At 36.2% G+C, this 15891-nt stretch overlaps 2 protein-coding genes across 2 annotated transcripts; both read right to left on the reverse strand.

Moving 5' to 3' along the window:
* Positions 1-1327: 1327 nt before the first annotated feature.
* On the reverse strand, positions 1328-3648 carry LOC126859444 (inositol-tetrakisphosphate 1-kinase-like). The gene is made up of 5 exons (XM_050610744.1): positions 2950-3648; positions 2503-2601; positions 2300-2441; positions 2032-2168; positions 1328-1965 (listed from the first exon to the last, which is right to left on the reverse strand). The coding sequence occupies exons 1-5, from the start codon at positions 3058-3060 to the stop codon at positions 1390-1392; spliced, it is 1065 nt and encodes a 354-aa protein (XP_050466701.1). The 5' UTR covers positions 3061-3648; the 3' UTR covers positions 1328-1389.
* An 884-nt stretch (positions 3649-4532) lies between these two features.
* Positions 4533-9718, reverse strand: LOC126859433 (uncharacterized). The gene is made up of 6 exons (XM_050610723.1): positions 9484-9718; positions 9246-9406; positions 5404-8979; positions 5280-5316; positions 4804-4992; positions 4533-4737 (listed from the first exon to the last, which is right to left on the reverse strand). The coding sequence occupies exons 1-6, from the start codon at positions 9664-9666 to the stop codon at positions 4708-4710; spliced, it is 4176 nt and encodes a 1391-aa protein (XP_050466680.1). The 5' UTR covers positions 9667-9718; the 3' UTR covers positions 4533-4707.
* Positions 9719-15891: the final 6173 nt, after the last annotated feature.

The following is a 15891-nucleotide window of genomic DNA, read 5'->3' on the forward strand; positions in this document are numbered from 1 at the left end:
TTATTGATATTCTTAATTTACTAATTTCAATTTTCCTATTAGGATAAATAAGTTTAGTTGTAATTTCGAGATCTTTTTATTTATAGAATAATTATTATACCAGATACAATTTTAATGTAGATTTTTTCCAGATAGAAATAAATATTGTATTCAACTTCTTTATTTATTTTTTACTAATTCATAAACGATGAGCAAAGTAAGAAATTGGAAATACGCAACTTTCAATACTTGAAAAATCGACGAAATTATCAAGGAAATATATTTCGATATGAAAAAAATCCAATTACAACAGTTCGCTGCAAATTATATATTTAAATTTTTTCAAATCATGTTTTTCTAATATCGTAAGTTAGTTCAATTTAACATACATCGCGCGAAATATATTTTATTAATAATTTTTACAATTTTTCGAGATATAAAGTATGGAGATTCAATATCTAAATGAAATAGAAAGAAAGAAAGTGAAAGAGAAAGAGAGAATATGTATATATAATATACATCTTAGATTATATTATTTTATCAAGATTATTTCATTGGATTGCAACAAATGTATGTCATAGTTTTTTTCCATTTCTGTACAATTTATTCATATAAAATATATGTACATATAAATAAGTAAATTGGTTATTTATATAATATCAGACTCTATATTATACAATAACTAAATAAAATATATGTATATTTTACAAGAGTCACCGAACTTATATTATTAACATTCCGAGTGTTTAGAATCAATCGGTATGATTGCGATAAAAACAATGAAAATAATGTTGCAATATTTTCCAATGATAAAATTGATATTCATTGTGTAAAAACATAAAAAATGATACATAATAATTATTATTTAATCACTCGAAAATATTGAAAATATCTTACCATACTATCGCAATTACTCCGATTGTTTCTAATAATCTTATGTTCGTTCGTATCGCACGTGCATTTTTCATTATGTATATTTAATATCTTCAACAGTTCACAGGCATATATAACGTTGTCGCAGAAATGCAAAAGTGTATACACATAAAACGTACAAAATATCTTTCCTGGCAGTCGTAAGTCGCATCATATTGTACTGTCGAATTTATTACGAAATACAAAATATAAGATTCGAATTCGTGAACAAATGCACATTTCATATCGCTGCGAAATAAGCAATGTGCCAAACGGGATTCCTTGGATCACAAAATTTAATATCAAAATTATTATATACATTCAATAGGATTAAATTAGGAAAAGTTGAAAAAAAAACAATGTTTTATTTCTCTTAAAAAAAAAAAAAAATTTGCGAAATAATGACACGTTCCAGAAACGGACACTACCATCGTAATTAATTTTAATACTTTAATTTCACTTAAACTTAATACATTGTCCATCACATAAATTACATATTTATTTTATGGATTTTCTTTTTTCATCACTTTCAAAACCGGAATCTAGATCATCGCTTTGACATTTTTTCAATGTACAACCCTTGGAATTTTGTCTGAAAGATCCTCGTTCTAACAACAATTTTTTAATGCTGTCTATTAAATGCTCAAAAAAATTCGGGTAGCCATCGTATCCAGGAAACACGTTAACATCTATTATCGCATACTTTCCAGTATGATTCTCGATTACTACATCTATTCCAACTAGAACAAGCCGAAATATTTCTTGAATATTTTTCACAATCTTTTCGAATATTTGGTAATTTGGCTGTACGGTTAAAGGAATGTTATCTTCAGACAGTATAGACCACTTAGATCTACTCCCACTTTTTGATATATCATGTGAATCAAAAAATATTGTACTTAACACATTACAGTCTTCTTGATAAAAGTTTTTGAAGCTAGGACGCTCAACTACGTGAAAATGATCGCCCACTACAAATAACTTATATAAAATAGCATTATGATTGATAAAATCCTGAGCAACACAAGGTAGTTGACAGTCTTTCAAATCCTTTTCGTTAAAGATAATCATCATCTAAAATTAGATACTAGTTAATTTTCTTAAATATCTTGATTTTTTGGTCTTATGCAAAATACATACCTTATGCGCATCGCTCGAACCATATGCAATAAGTGGCTTACAAACAAATGGATATTTAATACCGCGCTTTTTTAATGTTGATACTATTTCGTGAACATTTTTGCTTTTGATTTCTACAAAATTAGGAGTAAATACATCTGAAAAAGAAAATATATTGATATAAAATATATAAAATATATAAAATATATATAAAATATATAATTCGATTGTTTTCTAATCAACATTATATAACTATACTATAGGCTATTATAGACTATAAACTGTGCACCTTTGAATTGAATGCCTTCCTGTATAAATTCATAAGATTTATATCGATTGCGTAAGTTTCTAATATTGTCCAGAGGGTCAATAACAACCAAATCTGGGTGTTTGGCAATATACTCTTGTAGTCGCAAAACAATATCCGCAGCCTATAAAAATACATTATATAATCAATGATGGTGTAAACATGGCTGATAAATATTTCCATACATTTTTATCACCACTTTCTGCATGCGATTGTGTATCAGTCAGTTTGTGTAGAAAAACATGTAATGGTCCCTGCTTTTCAAGACTTGAACTCACATCAATCTGAAACAAATGAAACAAGATTTATAGATATTATCCTCTGAAAACATGCTTGCAGAAATAATGCCATGCTTGCATTATTATAAAAAGAAAAAAGTATATTGCACTTTGCTATCGAAAAACAAAAGATATAATGCACCATAAAAATCTTTTCTTTAATTATAATAAAAATTCAAATTATTCTTGCTTATGTAAACATTTTTTTAAATTTATATTCCATTATATATTTTCAGATGATAATAGAAATTAACATAATAGAACCGGACATAACCTATCTTGTGCACACCATATTTCTCCCAATTTCGTGCGAATAGAAATTGATGCGTCAAAAGGGAAAGTGCTTTCACTAACCATTTTCAATTGAAATCCCTCGGACTCGCATACATCCTCAAATTCGTTCCAATTAAATTTCTGCCGTTTTTTCTCAGGCACCCAGTAACCGATGACATACTTGTCGCACATTTTTCTTGATCTTGGTTAATCACACAGGCGGATCGGTCCGATCGCGTCTCGTGCCACTCGTCCGAAATTAACGATCGGCGATCTCTCCTCCTTCCTCGTGGCACTATTTAAACGATCCTCGACAAATCGATCTCATATTTGCGCAGAGCGTGGAACGCGGTTATGTTTCGCCGCATTCAAAACGCCGTGTTTCGCGCGGTCACCGCCAAATCAGCGATCGTACTCGTACTACGTGCTCCGATTTTTCTTCGAGAGTCGACTACTCGACGGCAGCCTCTCCCTCGCGAACTCACGGTCGAATTGTCGCTTCAACGCGTCTCGTCACTCGCCGATCTACGCGTTACTGATTATATTATTTACTTTCCAGAGCGCACACGTTGAACACGCCGCCGGAAGTATATTCTTTATCGGCCGTGCGTGATTGAAAAGTAAATATATGCCGATAAATACTTGAAACGAGCTCGTTCTTTAAACGGGCGATTATCAAAAGGTCTGATGATGATGATTAATAGTTGACATTATTAATCGCATTAGGATAAATACATAGATGCTTCCTAGAATGTAGAAAATGTATCTCTCGATTGAAATCTACATTCAGATATTTAAATATTCTTGACTTTTTTATACTTAAAATCTGTCAGATCTCAGATTTTTCACTTGAGGAGGTCTGATAGAGAAACCTCAAGTAGGTTTTCCATTGGGATCTGTCAAAATCCCAAAAATATACAGGATATCTCTAAAGTCTGACTCCACCCCTGGAAACAGCTTTAAATATGGAAAAATGTTTCGGACAAAAGTTGTAGGATATTGAGGGGGACACATGATAAAAATTGTGGACTTGACCTTGAGTGACCTATTGAAGGTCAGATGAAGCTCACTGATGTTTTCTTAAATGGAACCCCCCCATTTTTTATTGCATATTCTTATGTAAACCTCGTCAAGACGTTTTCAAAACATTTTGTTTTTTGCGCAAGTCATTCCCAACATGAAGCTTCAAAGTTGACATACTGTCGGCATTCGCATTACCGATGAGCTTCACCTGACCTTCAATAGATCACTCAAGGTCATGTCCATAATTTTTATCATGTGTCCCCCTCAATATCCTACAACTTTTGTCTGAAACATTTTTCCATATTTAAAGCGGCTTCCGAGATCCAGGGGTGAGATCAGACTTTAGAGATACCCTGTATATGCTTACCTCTTATCGAATTATATATTTCCCTAATAACTTTGACAAATATTATTTTTTGCGAGAAAGTAAACTAATATTTATATGATTGCGCAAGCGATTAATATATAATAATTTATAGAAAAAAGAAACAATATAATTTTAAAGAAAAGAGAGAAAATACGCTATATAATTTATTTATATATAAATATATAAAATTATTACACACACACACACACACACACACAACATATATATTTGTATATATATTGCACACATATATATATATAAATTATATCATGAATACAATTAATTATTAATTGCTACAATTTCAAACGAAAAAACCTGCTATGCTCCAATTCCTTTTGTATCATTATAAAAGGCACGTGACGAGATAATTAAAAAATATTCATTACCCTAGTTTGTTCTTTATGATATAAATTAAAATATTGCATCGATGCATCGATGAATTTCTGTATTTAAATACATCCAGAATTTGTAAGCAAAGACTGCAAGAAAAATGATAATTTAAAATATATTGTTGGTATCTTTCTTCGTCTTCCTTTCATACTCACCACTGGGGAATCGCTTAAAGACGTTAGCATACTTCTGGTAACGAGAATCGTCGCACTGTCGTGATCTATCGAATTATCCGAGATTAATTCACGTTTTTTCAAAACTCTCACTTCCCCGAGAGAATAGGAACAAGAACTAGGCATATATAATTCTCCCTCGGAATGAGACGTCTCTGATGAAGTTTCGACCTGGAATCACAAATGAAATCTATTAATTATTCTATCTATTTATTAATATAATATCCATTGTGATTTATATAAATTATTATTTTGTCAGACATTGAATTTATACAATAAAATTACAGCGTCTTCTCATTATATTAATCTAATAAAATAGTTCAGTTATATATAATGATATTTTTAAAATTGCATTACTATGTTAGTTATGTAATGAGAAGAAAGAGATAATATAGTAGATTTTTTTCTGCATTTTTCTCTTTCTCACTATATTTTATAATAGAATATTTATAACTTACTCTCTTTGATTTTGCATTCGACGTATCATTGGTAGATCTAAAAATAATACAATTAACAGATTAAATAATTTCAAAAGCAACTCTCTCAGAATTAAATTGTTAAAAATATTCTCGTTGCATTTACCTGTTATCGTAATCTAATAATGTACTATTGCTGCTAGAATTAGAACTAGATAAGATATCTATTTTATACTTTTGCAAATCATTCAATTGCTCTTCATTATTGCTTTTTGTATTTTTCAGAAATTCTAAGTCTTCAATTGCATCTCTATGATTATCGACCGCTATAATTGTCATCGATTTGTCATGAATTTCGTCATCTTTCGTATCCTTTATTAAATCATTCTCCCTAGTAATAATATTTTGCTCAATATGCGACCCGACTTCTTTTATGGATAATTCGCTATTTTTCGCGCACGTCAACAAAGTGTGATCTCGCAGAGAATCAGCCGAGCAAGAACTCGCAACAAGACCGACCTGTTCTTCAACTACAGAATGTTGCGAAGCAATGTTTTTCTCGCTTGTGCATAAAGATTTGAGAGATTCTTTCTTCGTCGACGATTGTACAAGACTAACATTTTCATTCTCCAGGATTTCATCAACAGATTCAGCAGAGTTTGCGTCCAAGTGAATTCGCTCGTCCTTTATTTTCAAGATTTTTGCAGGTGATATGTTTTGATTCACTGTGATATTATCATGAGTTTCTTCTATTATAATTTCTTTTACAACCTTTTGCGGGACAATCTTATTCTGCACATTGCTCGACTCATCTCCACGTCTCTCGTTACTCATATCATCCTCTTTATTTTCTGCGGATACTACGATCATACCGACCGGATCATTAATTTCTATCATACAATCCTCATTGGATTTTACGGATACAGTTCTCGTAGACGGATTTTCAGAACTCTTGCGAGGAAGAATGTCGTCGTCGCTACGAATATCAGAGATTTGCTTCAACGACTCGGCCTCCGAATACGAGTTTCCCTTGCTATTATTTTTAGAACTTTGAGGAGACTCGAGAAAGGCCATGGAATGAACCACGTCTTTTCTCGTTTCTCGACATGCGGAAGAATCGGGAGAAACTTTGTCAGACGATTTCTTAAAATCGTGAGATTTTTTGCCAATTTGCCCGATATCGTTCGCATTATCTTTTCCTTGCGTTTGCAGAATCGATTCTTCAATAGCATTCATCCGAGTCGAGGTATCGGCGATGTTCCCAGGAAAGGTCTCCGCATCTTTGACTTTTTTGTAAGTTTGACTTTTATCAGTAACTTTCGCAAAGTCAACGTTTCCCGTCTGACATGTGTCTCTCTCGCTATTATCCTTAGAATGTTGAATAGATTCGGAACGAGCCGCTAAGGGAACGCTTTCCTTCGTTTCTCGATCAGTCTGATTTTGAACATTGATCAAAATATTCTTGAGAATGTCCAGAGTTTCCGTCTGACGCGTGTTGCGAGTCGATTCAACATTGCGCAAATTATCCAGGAACTTTTGTACCGCAACAGGTGCAATTGTCGACTCTTTCAAGGCATCTGCGACTTTTTTCTCGATACTCTGTTTTTCGTCCTGCAGAATGTATGCGATGAGCCGATCCGCGGCCTCGGTCGTATCCTTTCGGGGAGCCTGCGCGAAAACGTTGTCGGAATATTCCCTTTGAGAGAAACCAATCTCGCGCTTCGACAATCTATTTGCAGACGTGACATGTCGCTCCGCGTCAGCTTGATGATTATTCTGAGTAATGTGCTTTTCCCCGTATGTCTGTATCTCTGTTCGCGTACTGCATAACGCTGAAGCTATGTTGGAGAACGTCGTGATGTCTGATTTATATATCGACGATTCCGATAGATGCGCTTTATCTCTCGGCCGTTGAATTTTATCACGAGATATCTCGGACTCGTAGCTCATATCTGATGCAGGAAACATGCTAGATTCTACGGAGTTTTTCGAGTGCTTGCTACGAGAGTCGCTTTCCTTCGTCAAACTCGACGATTTTATCCCTATCGTGTCCGTGGCTGTACCCTGCGAGTTCTTGTTAGTTTCACGCATCATCTCTGATGGTACACACGAGACGGTCAAGTCTGTATTTTTTAATTCAGTCTCGAAAATCAATGATCGAGACGGCTCGTTCAATATGAGTCTGCGATCCTTATCAGTTGAGGATTCATGGTGAAATTCCTCGTGGCTCACGTATCGCGGTGTTTGTTCGTCTTCGTCCTTATATTTCGCGAATTCGAGTCTCGATAATAATTGCGTGAAATTCTCAGCCGCGTGAACAACACGCTCAATCTTCCTATCATTAGAGAGCAAAATTGTATCCAAGTCATTGAGACAAGGTCGATACAAATCAATCTCGCTCAAATTATCTATTATCCGAAAATCATCCATACAGTTCGAAAGAAAAGACCGGTGATGTACATCCTTGTCAGCGATATCATACACCTTATCTTGTCCATTATGGCTGTCGAATATGTTTGAAAAGCATCCATCAATCTGTGTCCGATACAATCGCGAACTTTCCATCGCTCGATAAGTTTGCAAAGCGATATTTCCGCGGTGAGGAAAACCTGTTTTCCTTGAAGCATCATTATCAGGCAGTGGCTTTGATCGATTCTCTTCCTGTACATCAGTGCTTTCTTCCTTTTGTATGTGAGCTTGTCCATCAACATCGCTGTTCTTATTCAATATTCTTCCTTCTTCCGCGTAATCCACATTATTGCGGAAGATAATTTTGACATTATTTTTATTTCTCGGCTTGTCTTGCAATCTCTCATTATCAATTCCTGAATTGTCAATCACGATGGGATGAATTACCTCTTGATTCGTCGCGTTTTCCAAACATTCAGATATTTTCGCATCCTCGATATCGATTTCTTTCTTCTCTTCTCCATCGATGCAATTTTGGATTTGAACTTGAGATTTAAAAGATTCGATTCGCTCGTTATCTTGTTCAGAATCCTTCATGTCTCCAACGCTCTTTTCCGAAACAATTGTCGTTACACAAGCATTTGTCGCTTCACTTATAGCTTCCGCGATAATCGGCCCCTCGTGATGCGACGTATCTAATCTCACGCGTAGCGTCTTCCTCGGTGCTTCTGATATTTTTCGAAACTCGTTATCCGTGGACGTGATGGGACTTTCAACGGCGTCCAAATGATGCAGGATGTAAGTGGCCGTATTCGTGCAGCACCAAGTCGATTCTGGCGAGATGTGCACATCGTCCAGATCTTGCCTCGTTAGTTCCCGGTCGACGATATGGACTGACGGTCCTATCTGGATTTCGCACGTGTTCTCTCGCGCATGAACGAGTTCGCGTCCAGTTGCCGATGACGTCCGTCCCGGAAGATTGCGAGTGCGATCGTCGCGCATCGTCACCTCGTTCTCCTCATCGTTCGAGTTCTTCGACGACGACGAATCGTCTCTCGACGGCACTCTGGCAGGCGAAGCACGTTCGCGCGACCGATCGTCGTTTCCATATTCCAGGTTCTGGCAATAGGCACGTCGTCTTCTTCGTGACATCCGAAATTTAGGTGCCGACAAATCGACCCTGGGAACGGTAACTCGCGGACTCTCCAAACGCGCGCTCGTTTTATCGTTTGCTTCTGATCTCGAAATGTTTGCCTCGTAAAACTTGGAGGCCACCAGCTCGCGAATATACATCAGCTCCTCCGTTTCGTCGTCTAACGGCAGGTTCGAACATCTAAAAACGTATAGTCCAATAATAAATAATATAAAAATCCTTTCTTCTCGTAATATATATGTATATTTTGTTTTCAAATTATAATTTTTTTTTTTTTGTAATATTAAGTGATCGACAACTATGATGTGAGATAGAGAGATGACAATAAATTATAATGTGATATATAATACAAATGAGGAGAATTTATAAAAAGAAAATTCATAATTTCTAGGTAGAATATTATTTAGATATTAATTATCGTGTCTAAATTAGGATTTTCTACTTACGTATTCTTATTCTGATTCCCAGAATCGAGATTTGACATCGCGCAGACTTCCATAAGTTGTATTTTTGCATTGTTAATAATCTTCTCGGCGTTCTCGAGCGCGGTCGACGTTTCTGGACTTAAGACGGGATTGGATTGCACTTCCACCGATCGAATTTGCGTCTACAATTAACAATATTTAATGTAAAAGAGATATATTGAACAGTTAAACGTTAAATTAAAAGAAAATTGTTTAGCACCATTTTCTCGTCGCTTCTTTCTCTTATAGGAGATTCTCTACTACTTCTACAAACTTTATTCTCGACTATCAATCTTTTAGATGCAGCAGTTGGAAGATGCTGATCCCTATCTGTGATAACGTCATTTTTCTTGCGCGATACATTCTCTTCTTGTTTGCAATAACATGAGCGAACAGAAGTCATCTGCCCTGGAGATGTGACACAAAAGTCCTTGCACGATTCCAAAGAACTCGAATTTTCGCTGCAACAGACAAGGGAATATTTCATAGCTCAATATTTTCATTATCATAATTATAAAATATCGAGAAAAAAATCAATATTTTATTAAAGAAACGATCAATTATCAATCAATTAAATATCTTTGAAAGATGCCAACATAAAATTATCTATTATAATAATTGTCTCTATTTAGAAAACTAAAGATCAGCTTGACTTAATTTTTACAATAAATGATTAAAAGAAAAAATAAACTGTGTATGTATGTATACACATATCTTTTACATTTTTTCGAATTTCATATTATATAAAATTAAAATATTAAAAAATTGAATCACCTGGCTAACAATAATCGGTATAATTGAATTTATAACCACGAGTCGCGTTAAAGAGTAAACAAGTTAAAAAATAAAAGAGTAATGCAATCGTTACCGGTGTGAAGTTAGCACCGCATTTTCAAAATCGAAAGTTTTATAGAGAGTTCTATTTGCACCCCAAATAGTTCTATAGTTCCTGATAGGTTTTAGAAATAGTTCCGGCAAAAAACCTAAAAAAATTGCATTTTGAAAATATGAGGTGCCAACTTCCCGTGGCACCGCAAAATGCGAAAAATGCCATTTAAATCGTCGTATCCTATAGTTCTCGAAGGGTTCTACAGTTCCTGATAGGTTTTAGTAATAGTTCCGGCCTCTAAATATTTTTAAACAATTTTTGAATCTCAGAGCTGGCACCTCATCTTCCGCTAAAGTGGCCAGAACTTTTCATCTTTGGTTTTACAGCTCCAGACGTTAATAATAATCGATAGAACTCTTTGGGGTGCAAACAGAACTGTCATCAGAACTCCGAAATCCCTAAAAATTTTACCCCCTCGGGACTTAGAAATTTTCTAAGAGCGTATAACTAAAAGTGGCCAGAACTTTTTTATCTTTGGTTTTACAGCTCCAGACGTTAATAATAATCGTTCTGGCCACTTTTAGTTATACGCTCTTAGAAAATTTCTAAGTCCCGAGGGGGTAAAATTTTTTAGGGATTTCGGAGTTCTGATGACAGTTCTGTTTGCACCCCAAAGAGTTCTATCGATTATTATTAACGTCTGGAGCTGTAAAACCAAAGATGAAAAAGTTCTGGCCACTTTTAGCGGAAGATGAGGTGCCAGCTCTGAGATTCAAAAATTGTTTAAAAATATTTAGAGGCCGGAACTATTACTAAAACCTATCAGGAACTGTAGAACCCTTCGAGAACTATAGGATACGACGATTTAAATGGCATTTTTCGCATTTTGCGGTGCCACGGGAAGTTGGCACCTCATATTTTCAAAATGCAATTTTTAGGTTTTTGCCGGAACTATTTCTAAAACCTATCAGGAACTATAGAACTATTTGAGGTGCAAATAGAACTCTCTATAAAACTTTCGATTTTTGAAAATGCGGTGCTAACTTCACACCGGTGCAATCGTTCGCCTTCTTTCTTCATACGTGAGTTATAGTTATGCATTAAAAAATTAACAGTTAAGTATCTATATATAACGATCTGACAATGTTCATTGTGTGTTTTAAAATATGCATCAATTGGCAAGCTCGACGTGCCATGTCCTTGGACATGCACGTGGCTCTTAATCCCAATTATAACAGACAAACAACGATGTGATTACGTTAAAAAGATTGCGGATCATCTCATGAATCAAAGTGCTTTGAATAATAAAAATGAAACGTTAAAGTTTTCAATGGTACGCATACATATATGAGCGCTCCTTTTTTCCTACATCAATATTCATACACAATCAATAATATACATCGTATCAATGAAAAATTATTAATTAAGTATGTCATGTTTTTTAATGTTAATTAAGTATGTCATGTTTTTTAATGTTATTTGCATTTTAATTTTGCATTCATAAAATTGACAAATTATCATAAATCCAAAAGTAAATATAAAAAATAGACAATACGTAAAAAGGAAATATAAAACAATAAATAAATACGAAGAACATTTTTTTTTTTTTTCATACCGCGATATCTCTCGTGCAACTCAAAAACGTTATAGTTTACAGATAGAAAGAATAAAGAACGTTGGCGTTATGTTCGAGTTCGCAGAGGTGGGTTCAAGGACCGGTGATAATGAAGCTCTCTCTCTCTCTTTCTTTCTGAGGCGGGGGTCGCCCCCCCTCTCCCTTTCCAACTATTCCTCGACTGAAAATCAAGCCGTTCTCCCGCGCTACGTTCAGCTACGTCGTCGAACCTTCCGCGATCCCGGCCGGCTGCAATACTGGCGTGTCTCTTCTATAGGCAATTGTATCGATCCTTAAAGGGGAGACCTCGAATCACCGGCCGGAGCCGATTGCGACCACTTCCTATTCTTATTGTTAAATTAATTTACTTTGCCATTTATTAATCACGCGATAGATGTTTTCACGAGGAAGTAAAATTCCGTCGAAAGATCTTTTGTAAAAAAAAAAGTACATGACTCAACGCACAGGCGGGGTGTTCTCCCGATATCGCTCTCCGTAGCGTTTGACCTGTGAATAATACGCCGGCGCTTTTTGCTGCGCGTTATACACGGCTGACCGTTCCCCGCGCCCGTTCCCCATGCGTCATCGCGCTACGCGCCTCCGCAAATCTGAGGCACCCGGTGCATTCAGGAGGAAAATCTCGGTGGCATTTTTTCAAAGGAAAAATGTCGCGCGGCGTGCGTAACACAAGGCGAGCGCAGGCCGCTTGCCAAGGTACGCTAATTTAGCGAAAGGCCGACGGATGCGATCGGATGTCGAATGACGTCAGTGGCATCCTCCGCTAAACGCGCGCGTCCCAAGGAGCTCGGCCGCTTTAACGCGCTCCCTCGCGCGTGATCAATAACAGTACGTCAAAGGTACGTAATGCGCGACGTTCTTTAAAGACGATGGACCGTTTAAGCGCGTGATGACCGCTCGTCAACCTACTCGCACCGAGGATTCGCGTTCCTTTTGTATCCTCGCGAAATCATTTGTCTTGTGTCACCGATCGCACACACGTGTCGTTCAGAAATACCATTCACATTCATAATGTAAGGATAATAAATTAAAATGTATATGTATAAATCCTTTTTTTTAGGTTTTATAATTTTCAATTTTCAATTTTTTTTTTACGAGCAATGATAATCTCTTCTTTCACATTTTCATCTCTATATTTATTTTTCGTTGGCGTTTACTTTTCGTCCCGATATTTCGGTAAAACCTGTCAGGAACTATAGAACTATTTGGGGTGCAAATAGAACTCTCTATAAAACTTTCGATTTTTGAAAATGCGGTGCTAACTTCACACCGGTGATATTTCGACGCTTTCGTAAATATTTTCCCTTCGTGACTGAATAAAAGAATCTCTAAAGAAGAAGGTCAATGGGTATAGACAAAATAATCTCCAGAACGTGATCTGAAGAAATTTACTACACAGAATTTCATGCCTTATTTCCTCGCATATCTTATTTTCAAAGTCACGGCGATTAATGTGACGCGCAGAAGGGAGATCGTGCAAAGGGAGATGAGAAGAAAGAACGAGAGAGGTCCTTACATATTGAAATTTTATCTCTGCGGAATCATAAAGACGCGACCTTAATGTTGCTTGTGTTAATCATCACGTTGTAATTTACGTGTTATCACGCGACTTTCGTCAGCCCGGTTACAATACTAGTCGCTCAACGAGCTTTCGCACAATAACGGTCTTTATGCGCGGTAACGGTCGAGAATGTTGACCCTGGTTGACCTTTAAAGACGAAAGATGATTTCGACGCGACAATCCTTCGTTTCGGGAATTCCGCGACGGGAGCAACTATATTCTTTTACAAATTAGACTGATAAGGATATATAATCTTTTGTATAATACATTGCACATCTATTCAGGCTATTTATATATTTTAAGGTGAAAAAATCATATTTTTTTTTGCCAAATCTAACTTTTTTCACAGCTTTTGTGACAGCTGTAATTTTCAAATAATTACTTGAAAAACACACGTGAAAAACGCATATATCAAAAACAACACATGAAAAAATTTTTTCCCCATAAGAATAGAGCTAAATCAGGAGGAGAAAACATGTACACATATATATATACATTATATAAATCAGAATTCTCCCCGTTCCATTTGATTAATCCAATTATGCCGAGATGATAATTCGTGAACCGCACATTCCATCTCATTCATGGAGGATCGATTTTACTTGTCGGTCCATATTCGAGAGCGTTGAATAATTTACGCCCCATCCGCTTTAAGCGCGCAGTCATCGCGCACCGCTATACAGCGCGGATGGAGCCGTCTGGAACGTGCACAGAGCCACAGATCAATATTCCGCCACGTCGCGTTCCTCGTCTCCACCTCTCCTGCCTCCTTCCACCCTTCTCTTCCGGCCCACCTACCCCAGCTGAATATTGGCATTGATTTTCACGGTTCGGGAAGGCTCGCCCTAGGACCCCGAGCGGAACTACTCTCGCCTCTAAGGTCGCTCTCTACATGTTTTTCAATTATTTATACATTATTCATATATTTACATAGATATATATCAGATTTTTGCAAAATAATTTCGGATATGCTAAAAATGCGTGCATATAACAAAATATAATCAAATTATATCTGCTGTTCTCTCATTTTAATTTGAATTGCAAATAGCTACGAAAGCGTTGCCGCTAATCTGGATTAAAAAATTAAAATTTGTGCCAAATTTGATAAAAAAAAGCTTGGAATGGAAATTTCTACCATAACAATATAATATAATTGACAATCGATTCTAGCGTTTATCCAATGATGTAGCAAAAGTCCTATAAATAAAAGATAGAGTTAAAAAAACATATATATGGAAAGAAGCTATTGAATTATCTTAGAATGTTATTGGCTGAAAGTTCATAAAATGGATGGATATACATTAATTGTAAGAATATTCGTGGCTCATTGAGGATAGTTGAGGATCTAGGATATGTGATTAGGAAATAAAAAAAAAACTCATCGTTCTGTCACATCAACACATATATTTTGTTTTTGCTTGTTGCATACATACGATAAACAGTACAATGTTACACGTTCCTCGAGGTACGGTATACTAGAAAATTTTCATTATCCACTACTACAATTGCTATTCGACGTATTGTTTCGTCATATCTCTTCGATTTTTCGTGTATCTGCGTAGCTATACGAGAGTCATTTAAAAAAAAAAAAGAAAGAAAAGGAGACGAAAAGAGAGACAAACGGAACGAATTACGATAAAGACGTGAGAGTTCAACATTTCTTTCGCTCTCGATCGGAGGAGAGCTATCATGCGTCCCTCTCGGGGGGTAGCGCGCCTCATCGAAAAAGAAAACCCAAAGTGCGGCTTGGGCTTGGTCGTCGATAACGAAATCGGATAAATACGTGAGCGAACGAGTTGTCATCGCAGCCTCCTAGTTAATCTATTCTATAATATCACACGACATCGCGGATAATATCGTTGTACGTTCTTCTCGTGCATGCAAATTCCTCTCATTCCCAATTGATCAACGACAATAACAATACAAGTACGATAAGTAACAACAATAATAACGGAGACAGACAGAGAAAACTACATCAAGCAAACCTCGATCTGTAATCAGTAAACAATTTGTATCGCAAAGTTCGTACAACAAAGTACCGTCACGAGGACAAGATCCTGAAAAGATCGAGCGAGCATGAAACAAGATCCTTGCCCGGAATTGTTATTCTAGAAAAAAAATCCAATGAAAACGATGCAACGGATATATGCCGAGAGCATGTGACACTTGTATCTGGAGGGATGACAATACGTGACGACCAAGCCTCTCGTGTCGAGACGCTTTCTCGTTTACGGTACATAAATACGGTTTGTTACAGATTTAGTACGTTAAAAAGGGCTCGCGCGTCGCACGTGCGAGAAAAACAAAGGTGTGTCTGCGCGGAAAAAGATACGTACTCCTATTACCGTGAGTCCTAGCCGAGTCGAAGGCATCTTCTGGAGGAACCGTCTTTCCGACTGGGACTCGACGGGAAGTTGTAATTAATAAATATTATTATCGCATAGACACTCCCCTCGTCTACAACGACAGTTTTCGTGCAAGCTAAAAGCGTTTTTAGACTCGTAACGTTATATATATATATATATATATATATATATATATATATATATATATATATATATTTATATCGCGTGTAAGAAAATTTTTAGTGTAATATATAAAAGGA

Source organism: Cataglyphis hispanica, chromosome 3 (assembly GCF_021464435.1).
Source record: "Cataglyphis hispanica isolate Lineage 1 chromosome 3, ULB_Chis1_1.0, whole genome shotgun sequence".
Taxonomy (NCBI): Eukaryota; Metazoa; Arthropoda; class Insecta; order Hymenoptera; family Formicidae; genus Cataglyphis; species Cataglyphis hispanica.

Coding starts and splice junctions, on each gene's coding strand:
- LOC126859444 (XM_050610744.1), bottom strand. CDS start 3,060: ATGTGCGACAAGTATGTCATCGGTTACTGGGTGCCTGAGAAAAAACGG. Junction 2,602..2,949: donor AGGGATTTCAATTGAAAATG/GTTAGTGAAAGC, acceptor CATTTGTTTCAG/ATTGATGTGAGTTCAAGTCT. Junction 2,442..2,502: donor CAGAAAGTGGTGATAAAAAT/GTATGGAAATAT, acceptor GTATTTTTATAG/GCTGCGGATATTGTTTTGCG.
- LOC126859433 (XM_050610723.1), bottom strand. CDS start 9,666: ATGACTTCTGTTCGCTCATGTTATTGCAAACAAGAAGAGAATGTATCG. Junction 9,407..9,483: donor AAAGAAGCGACGAGAAAATG/GTGCTAAACAAT, acceptor TGTTAATTGTAG/ACGCAAATTCGATCGGTGGA. Junction 8,980..9,245: donor GGGAATCAGAATAAGAATAC/GTAAGTAGAAAA, acceptor ATACGTTTTTAG/ATGTTCGAACCTGCCGTTAG.